Source organism: Marmota flaviventris, chromosome 12 (assembly GCF_047511675.1).
Source record: "Marmota flaviventris isolate mMarFla1 chromosome 12, mMarFla1.hap1, whole genome shotgun sequence".
Classification (NCBI taxonomy): domain Eukaryota; kingdom Metazoa; phylum Chordata; class Mammalia; order Rodentia; family Sciuridae; genus Marmota; species Marmota flaviventris.
The window spans coordinates 36,227,822-36,243,653 of record NC_092509.1 but is presented as its reverse complement, the minus strand read 5'-3'; the positions used below and the strand labels follow the sequence as shown (position 1 = coordinate 36,243,653).

Genomic DNA, 15,832 nt, shown 5'->3' with positions numbered 1-15,832 from the left:
TACACATTTATTGAATGAATGAATAAATCACCATTTTTCATGGCTTTGCAAGGATGTCTTCTCAATGAGTTGGCCATTTTCAGTATATTTATGGGTTGTACCAAAATGTGTATCTATTCTACAGAACTTAAATTTAGTTGTTAAATCTTTTTACGTGACTATTGTTAGCTTATTTATATTTTGGGAGTAACTTTCAAATCTGGTAAGTCCTTATAGATGATTGAACTTGTTTCTTGAAATCCCATTTTTTATTTATGCTTTGTTAGGACTAGTGGAAACTACCATGAACTGTTTTGGCTTGGATTGACGTATGGAAGTCCTTCAGAGGGGTTCACCTGGAGTGATGGTTCTCCTGTGAGTAATTTAATATATCATTTTTTACCTATTCACATACTTATTTTGATGCTATCCTTTGGTTTAATTAAAATTTTTCAGCAAGACATCCTGTTGTGATAGTTAGAGTCAATTTTCTATGCAAAATAAACATAATTTGAGGACCAGTAGCCTGTTCTTGGGTAAATAGTTCTCCTGTTAACCCAAAGCAATCCTGTCATTTACTGGATGAAAAAAAGAATAAAAACTCACTGCATCAGTGTAATACAAAATGTCTTCATTCTATACAAAATTTCCAAGTGTTATATAGTCCCTTCTGGATCAGCAGAACTGGGCACAAGTTTTTACATTCCCATTAATAATAGTTAGGGTTTATCAGATTTCTCTATTCTCAGAATTGGAGAAATGAAAGGTTGTGGCACTTGCTGGAAACATTTATCCCTTCTAATTGTCACAGGAAATTATTTTGTATAACCTCAGTTCTGTCTCTTCTTGTAACCTACCAGCAACTTTCCAAGGTACATAGGATGGTTTATTTGATGGCTCCATGGATATCTGGATTTTATATTTATATCTCTGGAAAAGAGTTCATAATCCTTAGTCTAAAACCCTGTGGGCACTGATTACATAATGAAAACTCTGAAGAGAACCTAAATGCAGGGCTTTCATTGATTTCTGCTGTTCATTTTGGCAAAGTTTGGTTGGTCTGTTAGCAACATTTTATAGGTATTTTTCTTTGTAAGAAGAATTAATTGCATTTCTTTATCCTACCCATCTAATAAAAAGAAAGCTTCCACCAACTCACTGAAATATTATCCTTTAAGAGTGGTTTTTAGTAGCTTTCCATATAGAGAAGTGGAATTTTTTTGCTAAGTTTTTCCTATATATAAATCCCACTTTTTGTGTCCCTTGGATTCATTTTATTTAATGAGAGCAAAGGAAATGTCATAAAAATCATTTGCCTACTTTAGTCAACTTCAAAAGTTTCCATGTAATAAAAGCTATTTTTTTTCTCATTCATGTTCATAAACTGCTTTCAAATCAAACCTCTGGTGAAAAAATAAACAAGTGGATGAAAAATGCAAGTATTTCTTTCTTTTTCTGTTTGGATAGATGATTGACACTGGCCTGACACAAGTCATTAATCGTTGCAATCATGTTCCTAATATAGCATTGCGTTTTGGCCAAGATCAAATCTAATATTTCTAATACAGGTTTCATATGAAAACTGGGCTTATGGAGAACCTAATAATTATCAAAATGTTGAGTATTGTGGTGAGCTGAAGGGTGAGCCTGGTATGTCCTGGAATGATATTAACTGTGAACATCTTAACAACTGGATTTGCCAAATACAAAAAGGTATGATCAACTGTCCTCCCCTTTCTCCGAGATTGGAGAACGAATCTGGCACCCCTGTATTTTCCCTTTATTAGTAGAACCAAACAAACTAACAGAATAAAGGAACTGTCAGGGACTGTCACTTCACAGGAAAAGAATGCAAAGATAAGTGTTCCAAAGGAACACAAGATCAAAAAGCCACCCTGGAATCCAGGACAAGAGTCACATCCTCCAAAATTATTCCCACAAGCAGCTCTGATTCTACCCCAGGTTCTACAGTAGCAGAAGTGGGTGGGTGTCCTGCACTAGGAAGCAGAGTCATGAAAAGGCAGTGAAATTCCTTTTTGGTTTTCACCTCTGACCTTCTGCACTAGTCATCAAATAGCCTGAGTAGTTTATTGATTTCTCAGCCAAATAGTCAACATTAAGAACAAGCACCATTAGACCACCCACGTTATGATGATAACTCAGGAAGTTCCACACATCCAAGTCAAACACTGAGGTCAGAGGATCCAGGTTCTGATGTTAAGGTAAACATACAACAAACAAGCAAGCAAACCTACCCTTGAAACAAAAATCTACACCAGCTTCCTTTGTTAAATAGATAAATGGAACTACATCGCCCTCTGCTGTTGGGGAATGGTGGCAACCGCACCACTCTGCTGCTAGGGCACCACAGTGCCCCTGCTCACTGTTTATTTTCCTTACTTCTTCTGTTTAGAGAGTGCTTTTAAAGTTATGAAACAGAGGAGACAAGGGACCACATTTCTAAAAAGGTCTCCTGGATGCCAATGGCTAGTATCCTTTCAGATATATTATTAACTACTCAGAAAATTAACTTATTTAAATTTTAGTAAAACATACATTTAATAAGATTCTTTGAAGAAAATGTATTCATATTTTATATATAAATAGTTCACATTTGAGTAGTTTCAAATAATGAAATTGTAAGTGATTTCACAGCTAACTATAAGATATCTGACTGGAAAACTAATGTCTATTGAGTGTCTACTGCATGCCAATAACTCACATATTTTACCCCACCTATTTATACATATTACTGATCCCTTTTAGAAACTGACAAAATAAACACTTTAAATGCAGGCTTAGCATTTGAAGCTAGTCTTCCTGACTTTAAAACTTGTGCTCTTTTCTTTCCTTTATAACCTACCACATGTGCCTAGAAACTATCTTCCAATTTCTGGTGTCCATCATTGTACCTAAATTTATTTAAGTTTTAATTAATCATTCTCTTTTCCTTCATTTTCATTCTCTCAACAAAAGTGAATTGGGCAGTGGAAGGGGTCGGGGGTGTGAATGGTTAAGATTTTAACAATATTGACCCATGAAAATAGAAGGATTTGTGATCTCAGAGGTTCAAGTACATTTTATATCTATTTTTCTCTTGTTTTACAGGAAAAACCTTACAACCAGAGCCAACACCGGCTCCTCAAGACAGTAGGTGTTTCTATATTTTCTGATTACTGTATTGATAGTTTTTCCCCCACCCCCAACTTTTCGCTTTAATAATGAGAATAATTCTCCTAGGAGGGGTGGAAAGCAGAAGTTCTTTGAGAATCTCATGTAATCTTCTGGCACCCCTGTATTCTCCCTTTATTAATAGAACCAAACAAAATAGAACCTAACAGAATAAAGGAACCGTCAGGGACTGTCACTTCACAAGATAAGAAGGAAGTCACCAAGCACAGATAAGTGTTCCAAAGGAACACAAGATCAAAAAGCCACCCTGGAATCCAGGACAAGAGTCACATCCTCCAAAAATATTCCCATTAGATTATTAGATTTTAGATTATTAGATTTTCCTTTCTAGAGAGAAGCTCATATGCACAAGCATAATATCTGTTAGAATAGCTTCCCATGGGCTTATGAACCAAAGAACCTGATTTCTTTTTCTTAAGCACCTGGCCAATGGCTGCTGCTGCAACAGATCACCTCAAACTTGGTGGCTCAAAACAACACATGCTTATTTTCTTACAGTTCTGGAAGAAATTGACCTCAATGGGCCCAAATCCAGATGACTGCATTTCTCATGCTCCCTCCAGAAGCGCTAAGGGAGAGCCTGATTCCGTGCTTTCACCAGCTTTTAGAGCTGCTCCCCTTGCATCCAGACATTCGCGGTCCCTTGCTCCATGAAATCAGCAATGTAGCCTGTTGCTTCAGTTATCATATCACCCTTACATAGTCAAGTCTCCCTCTGTGTCCCTCTATAAGGTTGCTTGTGTTACATTGAGGGTCAGTCTAGAAGATCTCTCCTTCCCCAGATACTTAATTTAATCACGCTTACAAATTCTTTTTTCTTGTAAGGAAGCATCTACAGATTTCAGGAATTAGAACCTAGGTATCTTTGTGGGCCAGTGTTCAACCTCCTATTGCATAGGACTACAAAATTCCATTGTTTGGAAGAAGCCTCAGAAGTCTTCTTGGTATATGAATTCCTTAGTTTTCCAATTCTATCCTGATGTACCCAAGATCATCCGTAAAAAGTTATTTTTAGAATAGGATAAAATCTGACCCCAAAGCTCACATTGATTGGACCTAGAACACCGTGGGTGCACATACGTAAATGCTTCCAGCTGTGCTATCCCATTGATGAAAGTAACACTGGGACTTCTTTTACCCATTAATGACACATGGAACTCTGGTGGGAGAGAAACCGTCTAGTTTTTATAGGGTTGGTGAAAGGTGGATATTTGGCTGACAATTTATTCTATATTTGATATAGAAATTCTGCTTATTCTGGGCTCTCAATGATAGATTCTTTATCTAAGTAAAATTCATTACCTTTTCTCACTATTTTTTTTTTTTTTCAGATCCACCAGTCACTGAGGATGGGTGGGTTATTTACAAAGACTACCAGTATTATTTTAGCAAAGAGAAGGAAACCATGGACAATGCCCGAGCATTTTGCAAGAGGAATTTCGGTGATCTCGTTTCTATTAAAAGTGAAAGTGAAAAGAAGTTTCTATGGAAATATGTAAGAACATGATTAATTTAAGAAACGGTGACATGTTGTAAACAAAAATAATGTGTACCCTTGGTGTTCCATGATAGAATTTCAAACTCTGCTGAATTTGAAGGTCCTAAATTCAGGGGGCCATAATGGAAGTGCTCTCTTTTAGAGATATTGATGGAAGTTATACCTTATAGTTTGAATATTCAATGTAGAATTGCGGAATCCAGAAACATTTTTTAGTTTAGACTTTATGAAGATCCATACTTGATGGCTTTGAATTCATTAATTTGATTTATAAAGATCTTAAATCTTAACTAATTATTCTATATCACTCCTGGATTCTTTTTATGTCATCATATATTTTGGTTATTAATTTTTCAAAAATCTTATTTGAACCAAATTGCTGGCTAACAGATAGTATAGTATGATTATTCACGCAAAAAGCTTTCTTGGACTCCCCAAATTGTCAGGTATTGCTGAAGATATAGTTTATTTTTTTCGAAGAGTGCTTAGCTCAGGGTCTTTCTTATTAAAAATATTCATGGCACTCCTAATTGTTTACAAGAAAGGAGGTAAGAGGGATAACAAAAAACAAGTTGATCTGTACTGAAAGGAAAAAAAAAATTCATTTGAAAACATTGGCATGAGTATGTAATCTGACTATAATATTACATATATTTATATCATGTATTATATATATTAAACCCACATATTAAATGCATGTAGTATGTATTAAATATAAATATAATATATAAATATATAATTTGTAAACCTATAGACATATATATTACAAATATAAATATATATATTTGCTTTGGTAGCCAATCTCCACTAGCTACTTTGTTTTAAAAGGTGTTTTCAACACCTAACTATTATGGACATTTGATATTAAGAAATTTTCTTTATAAATGTGGGTTGCTAAATTGTATGTATATCTTCTTTTTATTTCTATGAAAAGTATACCTAAACATACACAACATTTCCTCATGAACCTTAGAAAATATTCCAAATAGACTTGTTAACATGTAGGTTTTATTTAAGAACCTGATTATTATGTGGTCGTGAATTGAATTTTATGTAAAATTTTATGTTCCAGATAAACAGGAATGGTGCACAGACACCATATTTTATTGGTTTATTGATCAGCTTGGATAAGAAGTTTACGTAAGTAAATCAAGCTAAAACAACTTTTTTTAGGATAAGTTGTTTTGGGTTTTGCTTGCTGAATGCTTTTTAAAAAAAATATACAATACTTTTGGTCTGAAAAGCATCCTTAGAAAAGTAAAAAGTAATTATAAATGATCCTATTAAATATTTTCATTGTTACAAATTCTCAACTAAAATTGGATTTAATCTTGCAAAATGTAAACTTTCTATCTTTCAGCCACCAGTTAATCATTGACTAGGAGATTATATTAGATAGATATTAATACTAAATTTATTTAAAAAATTATGATCCCATTAGATTAATGGCACCTAGAAACAAAGGATCCTTTTCTGACTGCTGATCCACACCAACTGCTCAGCTGCAGGATTTTGAATACTCTTTCAACTGCACAAAGTACTTTCCTTTCAAAACAATGATTGTTCTGCTTTTTGTTGGATAGAGAAGCCAAGAAAAACTGTGCAGGAGGGAAGATATTAGTACAGTTTTGGGGTTTCTTTTCTTATTTATTAATACGTATCTGAATTTGAAGAGGAGATATGGCCTCCCGGCTTATGCATGAACATCTTAGCCACATATGTTCCATGGGATGTTTATTAACTTATTTGAGCAAGGGACGTAACTTCAAGCTCATTATTTTTAAAGGACCTACTTTATCATCTCTAAAATGAGAAGGCAGGGTCTGGTGATTTCTTTTCCTCCCAGCTCTCAGTCTTTGCGTTTCTATAACTTAGGCAAATAGGCATTGGCTCATCTACCTTACAAAGAACCAGAGTGGCCATAATACTCAAAGAATGGGCCTAATGAGATATTCTATATTCTCTGCCTCTCTATGGGTGGTTATGTGGGAATTGTGCCTGAAAGGTACTGTGGAGGGGTTTCTGCTTCTGGCCAACTTCCAGAGCAATTGGGATCTTCATTTCTTTTCCTACTTCAGGCCTAAAGGTAATTTCTTTCCAGGGAAGCGAAAGAAGAGGGGGGAAAAGTATTCATCATTCATATCTCTCTAACACATTTTAGTGGACAATTTACTAATGACTGATGATATACTAAAACAAAGATAGATGATGTTTTATAAGATTAAATCCAATTTGATATTGTTTGTGAATTTGACCCAGAGGCATGAGGATTGCTATAGAGGGGCATGGTGCCAAGGGACAACCAAGTGCCTGGGCCCTGAGATTTTCCTGCTAGTGTCTCTGGGTTCTTTCTTCTATTTGCTTCTTTCCCTTTGATTGACTTGCCATTTCCCATCTCCAGGTTGTAGCCTATTATGTTACTGAATGAATTGTTGCAAAATGTTTGAATTTTCTTTTCCAGTTGGATGGATGGAAGTAAAGTGGATTATGTGGCTTGGGCCACAGGTGAACCCAATTTTGCAAATGAGGATGAAAACTGTGTAACCATGTATACAACTTCAGGTAGACAACACACAAATCTTCTGGAGTTTGTTTTGTGCTGTTATGTGTCATTTCCTACATCCTTAGGGAGAAAGTAGCAAGTGTGCACTTAAGTCAAGCAAGAAAACAGGACTGTTCTAATCTTAGTGGCATAGCTATTCAATTTATAAAGAGAAATGTGTAAGGATGCTTACCATTTAACTAATAAATGATAGTCAATCTTCTCATTTCTTCCCCATTTTAAAAACATTTTTTTTTCATGATCTTACTTGTGACAAATATCCAGAATATGTTTATCTATCACCTTTATCTCTTTTTCTAGCTCCTTTATTTATTGCTCTAAAATGGGAATAATGACCTACCCTGATTTTTGTGAGATAATGCATCTAAAATTGTACAGATGCTTAGATATTATTAGTTTGTTATTATTAGTAGTGATTGTTAATTAGATAATGTATCTGCAATACCAAGCACATGCTTGGTTCATAGAAATCTCTACAAAGTTGAACTATTATTGGTCTAAGGCATATTACATGGATTCTTCTAGTCACTTGTGAAAAAAAACCCCATTTGATTATATTCATAGAAATCTCTATAAAGTTGAACTATTATTGGTCTAAGGGATATTACATGGATTCTTCTAGTCACTTGTGAAATAAAAACCCATTTGATTATAAACATGTAAGTCTAATTTAACTATTTTGCTCTTTGCCAGGGTTTTGGAATGACATTAACTGTGGCTATCCAAATGCCTTCATTTGCCAACGACACAACAGCAGCATTAATGCCACTGTTATGCCTACTTCGCCCCCGAGTCCAGGTGGCTGTAAAGAAGGTTGGAGTTGGTACAATAATAAGGTATTAGGAGAATTCTTTGTAGTCTTGACATCAATCAACATGGACAGTGACAATGTAAATCTCTCAGATCAAGGTTAATTTTTGCTTGCTCAGCACTTTAGGAAATTTTTGGCAAGTATAACTGAAGGTTCCTATGACAGATTCTCAATAGAGCTGGAGTTGTGGCTCAGCAGTAGCACACTTGCCTGGCCTGTGTGAGGCACTGGTTCGATTTTCAGCACCACATATAAATAAATAAATAAATAGAGGTCTATCAACAACTAAAAAAATATTTTTAAAAAATTCTCAATAGAAATTGAGGACATACTTGAGATATCTAAATCATTGTATGCTTTATCTCAAGGGAGAATAAAATTTTTGCAAAAAGCTGCATAACCATAATTTTTAATCCCTATTTGGTTGTTAATAAAATTTGTATTTAGCTCTAATCTTTTACATATATGGTGTCCATCTACAACTATATATATATATATATATATATATATATATATATATATATATATATATATGAATACTTTCACTTTTATATGTTTGTTTTTATGTGGTGCTGAGGATGGAACCCAGTGCCTTACATGTGCAACCAAGTGCTCTGCCATTGAGCTACAACCCCAGCCCTTTAGTTCTAAGCTAGATGAATAATTTTGATTTCCATAGAGCAAACTTTTTTATCTTTAATTAACCCCTGTTTTTCTCCTTCCATCTCAGTGTTTCAAAATCTTTGGATTTGCTGAAGAAGAAAGAAAAAATTGGCAAGAGGCACGAAAAACTTGCATAGGATTTAAAGGAAATTTAGTATCCATACGCAATGAAAAAGAGCAAGGTATGCAGGCCATTTCCCAGTCATGGATAAGAATTTAAGTATGTAAGTTTGCTCATGGAATGGTAAGATCACCGATTGTATCTTTTTGGTTTTTCAGAGTAAAAACCAGTAAGGGGAAAAGGAAAAAAACCCACCACAACAAAACTTATTTAAAATGATTTTATTCAGTTGTAGGCATCATGCTGGGTCTTTTACATAAATCCTTTTCCATTTTCATAGCCACTTCATGAAGCAGGAATTATTATTCCAGTCGGAGAGTGAGGAGATGGTGTTCAGAAAGCCTTGAGTCAGGGAACTTGCCTGGTAAAAGTGAAGTTTGACATCAAACCCAGCTTCAGTCACATGCCGATTTCACTAAATCAGTTTGTTTCCCAAAGAGCCAAGGATAAGTGGTTCCAAGAATAAAAGAAAAAAATTGCCGATTTCCCATTTACTTCTCCTCTAGTCACATGATCCTATAACTTATAATATAATAAAATGGAGAAATGTGAACTATGAACAATTTAGAAATTTTTTTTTTGATAAAATGTGAGGATAAACAAGAGCAATGAAGTGCATCAAAGGAGAGACCTTATCATGTCCATATAGCAGATGGTAAAATTCATTCTACTGTCATCAAAGATAGGTACTGAATCACTTTGTGTGGTCTTTGGCGGGGCTGCTTTGCTAAGATAGGTATTAGGTTAAATTTGTGATTTATACTTTTGCTTATTTAGTTTTTTTATGTGGTGCCAGGGCTCGAACACAGTGCCTCATGCATGGTAGGCAAGCACTCTACCACTGAGCCACAACCCTAACCCAGTGATTTGTACTTTTTAAGGAGGATGTTGACCAACTGCAGGAGATTCAGACTAATGATAAAGGGTTTGGAAACCACTGCAAGTGACTCATGAATAAAAGACCCTGATGTTAGACAGTTTGGAGGATTATCCTGAGCAGCTCTGGAAGGAAAACCTAGGACCAAGGAGTGGCAGTTACAGGGAAACAGATTTGGGCTCAAAATGAAGAGGCCATCCCAATAGCAAGAACTGATCAGATAGGAGGCTTCATGAGGAAGCTGAGGTTTCCCAAGGACACAAATGCTTAAACTGGAGGACATTCAGGTGCATATGACAGAGCCAGATGTATTGGCTGCTACACAGTATAGGAAAGAGGTTCATTAAATGTTTGTTGTATATATACATTTCTGAGGATGTTATAGGAAAAAAAATATAGACTGGATATTCTCTCTATTTTTTTTTTTTTTAAAGAGAGAGTGAGAGAGAGGTAGAGAGAGAGAGAATTTCAACATTTATTTTTTAGTATTTGGCGGACACAACATCTTTGTTTGTATGTGGTGCTGAGAATCGAACCCGGGCCGCACGCATGCCAGGCGAGCGCACTACCGCTTGAGCCACATCCCCAGCCCTCTCTATATTTTCTTTGTTCTGAGATTCTTTGACTTCCCAAATCACTTACTACCAAAAACTGATGTTTTCAAAAGTATAAGAAAGAAGGAACTAGAAACCTGCCTGGTGCTCTCCCCGTGTTTATTGTATAAATGCTGTCATGCGCTCTTCTAGAACAAATTGTACCACAAACCAACCAAGCATTCAATGAGAATCTTTGACAAGTTCAACAACTTGCCAGACACCCAAAGAAAAGGGTCAAACCACAGGACACGTTACAAGAATATTACATTCACATTTCTCTAACTGGCCTCCACATTTGGGGCTCAGCTACCCAGCAGAGGAACACAATAATGGATTTCCTCTCTTAACCACAAAGTGCTGATTCCTGGCATAACAAAATTAGAACGTGGGTAATAGAGATGTACAGAAGGAAACAATTTTCAGATAAAATAACATTATTCCTGGCAAAACAGGCACACATTGTTGAATTCTTATAGTGGCTGTTGGCAATGAAAAAAGTCGGATTGAATATTGGCAGGTGGAACTTTTCCACATTTCATGTCAAGTTGGGAAGAAGGCAAAAGTTAGGATCTTATTCATGAAGCAAAATAAAACCAAAGTAAATATCTGCCCATGCTCTTGTTTCTCTGAAACATGTCGGAAGAAGTATTTTTTTTGTTATTGCTTTTTTACCTTTAGTTAATTGAGAAAAAAATTAAGTCTCTGGGTAAGGTGGTTGTTGCCTCTACCTCTCTGCAAAGAGTCAGCATATGACAATGGCGGTTCCTTGGGACTGTTGGTTCATCAGTAAACAGGCCAATGTATCTCTGTAGACTTCGAGTGCATTTTCTATTAGTAACCCCAAGCCCTTAGTCATTTCATTTCCAATTTACATTCAGGAGCCATGTTCAAGCATAAATGTTTGCAGACTGCTTTTGAGCAAGTCTCATCGCCTTAGAAACCAATGGTTCGGGAACAGTTGCTGGCAGCAGAAGGCAGCTGATGCAATCAGTGGGCATGGGCTAATGGAAAGGAATGGGGCACATGTGCATTAAACCTTTTTATAGCTCATGGGTATTTACTGCTGTCCTCTCTGCCACAGAACTGATAAAGGAACAAGAACCATATTGTACTACATGATCTGAATTTATCTAGATCTCTTTACCCAATGATGGAAACATTGCAGCCTCCTATGTGATCTGTTCCAAGCACACTCAGCAAATGACCACCAATCCCTAGGAGTTGCCCATCCAGAAGGAAGCCCACTTGGGTTGCTCTTTGCCTTCAGCAATCCGAGATACAGCTAGTTTGAGAACCTAATGCTTCTTATTTCGATTTTTGGAAGTTTTCTGGATTAAGAGCCTTCTCTTCCATAGTGGTTATAATTGGAGTGTTTTATTTTCGTGATTAGGAGAGCTACTAATTCATAGGATGACATTTTATGAATTTTTAAAAATATGTACCTCTTTCTGCAGGATGGTAGGGAACCACAACCCAAATCAAGGTGTACAACAGGGGAGTGGGGCATGGGATGAACTTCAGCCTCCTTTGAGTCCCTCACCCTGGTGCCTTGCCAGTAGCCTTGATAAAACCTAGTCTTTTATTGTAGGAAACTTTTCAAAGTCCAAAGTTCAGTGGCTAACATGATACTAAGGTTAGAATGTGTTTATTTTCATGGTAAGTGCTTTTAAATAATAATAAAGTCTTGAACACATGTTCTGTATTTTAAAATGAACATATTTAAAAATATTTTCTATATTTTGAGTGTTAACCCCTGAGGTTTAAAATCAGTTTTTGAAACTTTCTTTTAGCATTTCTTACCCATCTCATGAAGGACTCCACTTTTAATGCCTGGACTGGGCTGAATGATGTGAATTCAGAGCACACGTTCCTTTGGACAGATGGGCGAGGAGTTCATTATACAAACTGGGGGAAAGGTTACCCTGGTGGAAGAAGAAGCAGTCTTTCTTATGAAGATGTAAATATGACTTTCAGATCACCTCTCTATGCACTATCGGGCTTCAGTAGAGTCATCTTATTATTGATTAACCTCCCATGGTAAAAAGTCTACAAGAGTACTCTTTAATTTGGTCCATTCTTAGAGCTTTTAATTATTTCAGACCTTGAGGAAGGGGTTTCTGTTTGGTTGGGAGCTCTTTGCCTTGAGGGATGGGTGACAGTGAGCAGTAGAAAAATTGGCTTTCTAATAAGAAGGGATTGCTGGTAGTAACACTTGAACCCAAGTTTTATCAACTTTCTTTCCATTAGCTGTCCGTTGCCCCTTGCAGCTGTTGTAGTATTTGGGGTGCAGGTCTGGAAGCTACTATTGCTTCTAAAGATATCATCAGCATCATCGTTATCATTATTGAGCTCCTATTTACAGGAAGTTTTATGTGCTAAACACTGTGCTAAGTGTTTTTGTACATGAACCAAAGACTATCACTTCTTTATTACTTTTATTCTTATGTAATAGAACTGTCACCATGCTGGTGTCAAACAACTGCTAGGAATTGTAAAAAGCATGAAGAAATGTATGATTTTGTTTTTACCTTTAAAAGGCTTGCACTTAAAACCACAAGATTTTTGGAGTAGAGCAGAGACTGTGAGTCGGGCTAATGGAAGAAAAGAAGAACTAAGATTGTGGATGTGGATGGGTGGAGAATCTTTGGAATGTAGGACTTAAGGGTATGGGATAGTTAAGGCTCATGGGACAAGGATGCTGTCAGAAGGGAGGTTGACAACATAGCTGCATGATAGTGGGATCTGCCATCAGCTGTGACTCAGGAAATGGGTTAAAGCTATGTTTACTTCACAGGGACACTTTCATCATTTGCATTGTTTATGAACTGCAATCACATTTAAAAAAACTAAATTGGTATATCATCGTTGACTTAGTATCTTTGATAGAATTTTCTTTAATTTCTAAGAATTTGGAGATTTTCTAGCTAATAATGATTTATGGCTAATTCCCATTATAGTTTAGTGTGTCCGATTTCTTCTCTTTTTTAAAAAATATTTATTTTTTAGTTGTAGTTGGACATAATACCTCTGTTTTATTTATTTATTTTTGTGTGGTGCTGAGGATCGAACCCAGGGCCTCACATGTGTGAGGCAATTGTTCTACTGCTGAGCCACAACCCCAGCCCTAGTTTCTATTCTTTTAAATTTGTGAAGGTATGTTTTCTGGAGTGAAAGACAGAGAAAGAAACAGAAAGAAAGAAAATGCACACTCTGCATTTTTCCTATATTTGAGGTTAAAAAGGAAAAGGAAATGGAAGGAAGACAGAGGTGGAAGTTAAATGATCCAAAACTCACTTTCTGAAGAGTTGGGCTGGGTGGAGCCAATGGGGTAGTCCATGACCTTGTACTTAGGTGAAATTTCAGAAGCTGGCCACTGCATTCATGTCCTCAAATACCTTTATGTGGTTAGGAGGCTGCAGCACCAGTAACTCAGTTCTATGGAAGGGTGAGTTTATCTAGACGGATGTTGTAATCCATAAACACAACACACACACACACAAGCACACACAAACACACCCATACATACACCAACCAGTTTCAACACTAAGAAATATGGATTTTTTTTCCTTGACTGAAAGTCCAGAGTCTGAAAGACTAATTACAGTATTTCATTATATCTAAAGTATAATACCTAAGGTAACATTGATTGAAAAATTCACTGTTATTGTATGTGCCACTCAAAAAGAATAACTGCCAGTTAATCTCTGATGTGCTGCCGACTATGATATGCATCTTTTGTTTAGAAATGTTAATATGTGAAAAATATGCATCTTGAAATTTGTAAAGTATGATACATGGTTCACTATCTCCTTGGCATGCTGGTAGATTAGGAAAGTTCCTGGCATTACATCCAATCTTCCATTCCTTTGTGGCTCTTTATCAGCAAGAAGCCCTTTCCCTGGCAGCTCTCCTGCCTCCAGGGCACTTTACATATCTCACTCTTTGGAAACCAGTGAAACTTGGCATTAATGTGTAGGTTTAAAGCCTAAGTGCCTGAGTTTGAATGCTAACTTTTTTATTTATTAGCAGTGTGACCTTGGGACCAAAATGTGACCCTGTGCCTCAATTTTCTCATCTTAAAAATGGGCACAATAATAGTACTTACCTCACAAGATGGGCGGGAGTTTACATGAATTAATACGTGTCTAGCACTTAGACCAGTGTCAAACATTATGAATGTAAACTGTAGTCATTACAATGTATAGGTTAAGAAAAGCCAATGGCAGGTACAGATTTCATGAGACTTTTTTGGTTTACTTTTGATTGTTAAACTATTCTATGGAATCTTGGAATTAAAAACACATTCACAACTAAACAAATGGAATATATTTACAGCCCTGTCATACTCCCTAGTAAAATTACAAATAAGATGTGAAACTTTCTGGCTGTACTAACAATTTGTTCTGAAACTGAAATAATACTTTTATAAATTAAGTTAGTGATGAACAATAGGAATTGTACTCATTTCCCTTTAATCATAGGATACCTCCTTCTGGGTTTGTATAATGAGAATTCATATGGGGAAGATACTGTGTTCTCATAGTAACTTTGATTCCTAAGTTTTCGTAGCAATTAATAACATTTCTGATAACAAAGTTTCAGGCCTGTCTCTAAAATTTATCCCAATCTGTTTGGTTTTCAAATCAGAGAGCAAGGGTTTAAATGTGAGGGATCTACATAGAACATGGGTACAATTGGTTGGAAGTAATGATGGACTGAATATACTATAATGAGGACAACCTTAAAACTCCACAAAGTTAAGAATACCAAGGGACTTTTTTTTTTTTTTTTGCTTATTAATGAGCTGTTTTAATAGTTATTAATTCATACTTCTTTTTTTGCCTCTTAATAATTTTTTATTTTGTAATTTAGTATTTTATAACTAATAAAGGTAATTCATATTAATTACTCTATTTTACCCATACAACCATTCTATATGAATAATAATATTCTCATAGAAATTGGTAATATATTTTAATTAGTTAATTAATTAATTATAATTAGGTATATATGGCAGCAGAATGCATTTTGATTCATTGTACACAATTGCAGCACAACTTCTCATTTCTATGGTGTTACACAATGTAGTGTCTCACCACATGTGCAGTCATACATGTACCTAGGGAAATGATGTCCATCTCATTCCACCATCTTTCCCCCATGCCCCCTCCCCACCTCTCCCTCCCTTTTGGCTCATCAAAGTTCCTCCATTTTTCCCATGGCCCTCCCTATTATGGATCAGCATCCACTTATCAGCGAGAACATTCACCCTTTGGTTTTTTGGGATTGTCTTACTTTGCTTAGCATGATATTCTCCAACTCCATCCATTTACCTGCAAATGCCATAATTTTATTCTCTTTTAATGCTGAGTAATATTCTCTCTCTTTTTTCTTTATCCATAAATATACAGGCCGACTGTGTTGTTATCATTGGAGGCAAATCAAGAGATGCAGGAATGTGGATGGATGATACCTGTGACAGTAAGCGAGGCTACATATGCCAGACTGAGCCTGGTAAGTCCTGCCAAGCCT

The 15,832-nt window shown here is 36.0% G+C and overlaps 1 protein-coding gene across 1 annotated transcript in view; it reads left to right on the top strand.

Moving 5' to 3' along the window:
* The window catches only part of Mrc1 (mannose receptor C-type 1), an 84,867-nt gene that overhangs the window by 53,705 nt on the left and 15,330 nt on the right, over positions 1-15,832 (top strand). Inside the window, exons 14-23 of the mRNA XM_027928606.2 lie at positions 267-354; positions 1,548-1,692; positions 3,088-3,129; positions 4,503-4,666; positions 5,742-5,809; positions 7,131-7,231; positions 7,926-8,068; positions 8,774-8,888; positions 12,091-12,257; positions 15,712-15,814. Of these exons, the coding sequence (XP_027784407.2) occupies positions 267-354; positions 1,548-1,692; positions 3,088-3,129; positions 4,503-4,666; positions 5,742-5,809; positions 7,131-7,231; positions 7,926-8,068; positions 8,774-8,888; positions 12,091-12,257; positions 15,712-15,814 (1,136 nt within the window). The remainder of the gene's footprint in view (positions 1-266; positions 355-1,547; positions 1,693-3,087; positions 3,130-4,502; positions 4,667-5,741; positions 5,810-7,130; positions 7,232-7,925; positions 8,069-8,773; positions 8,889-12,090; positions 12,258-15,711; positions 15,815-15,832) is intronic.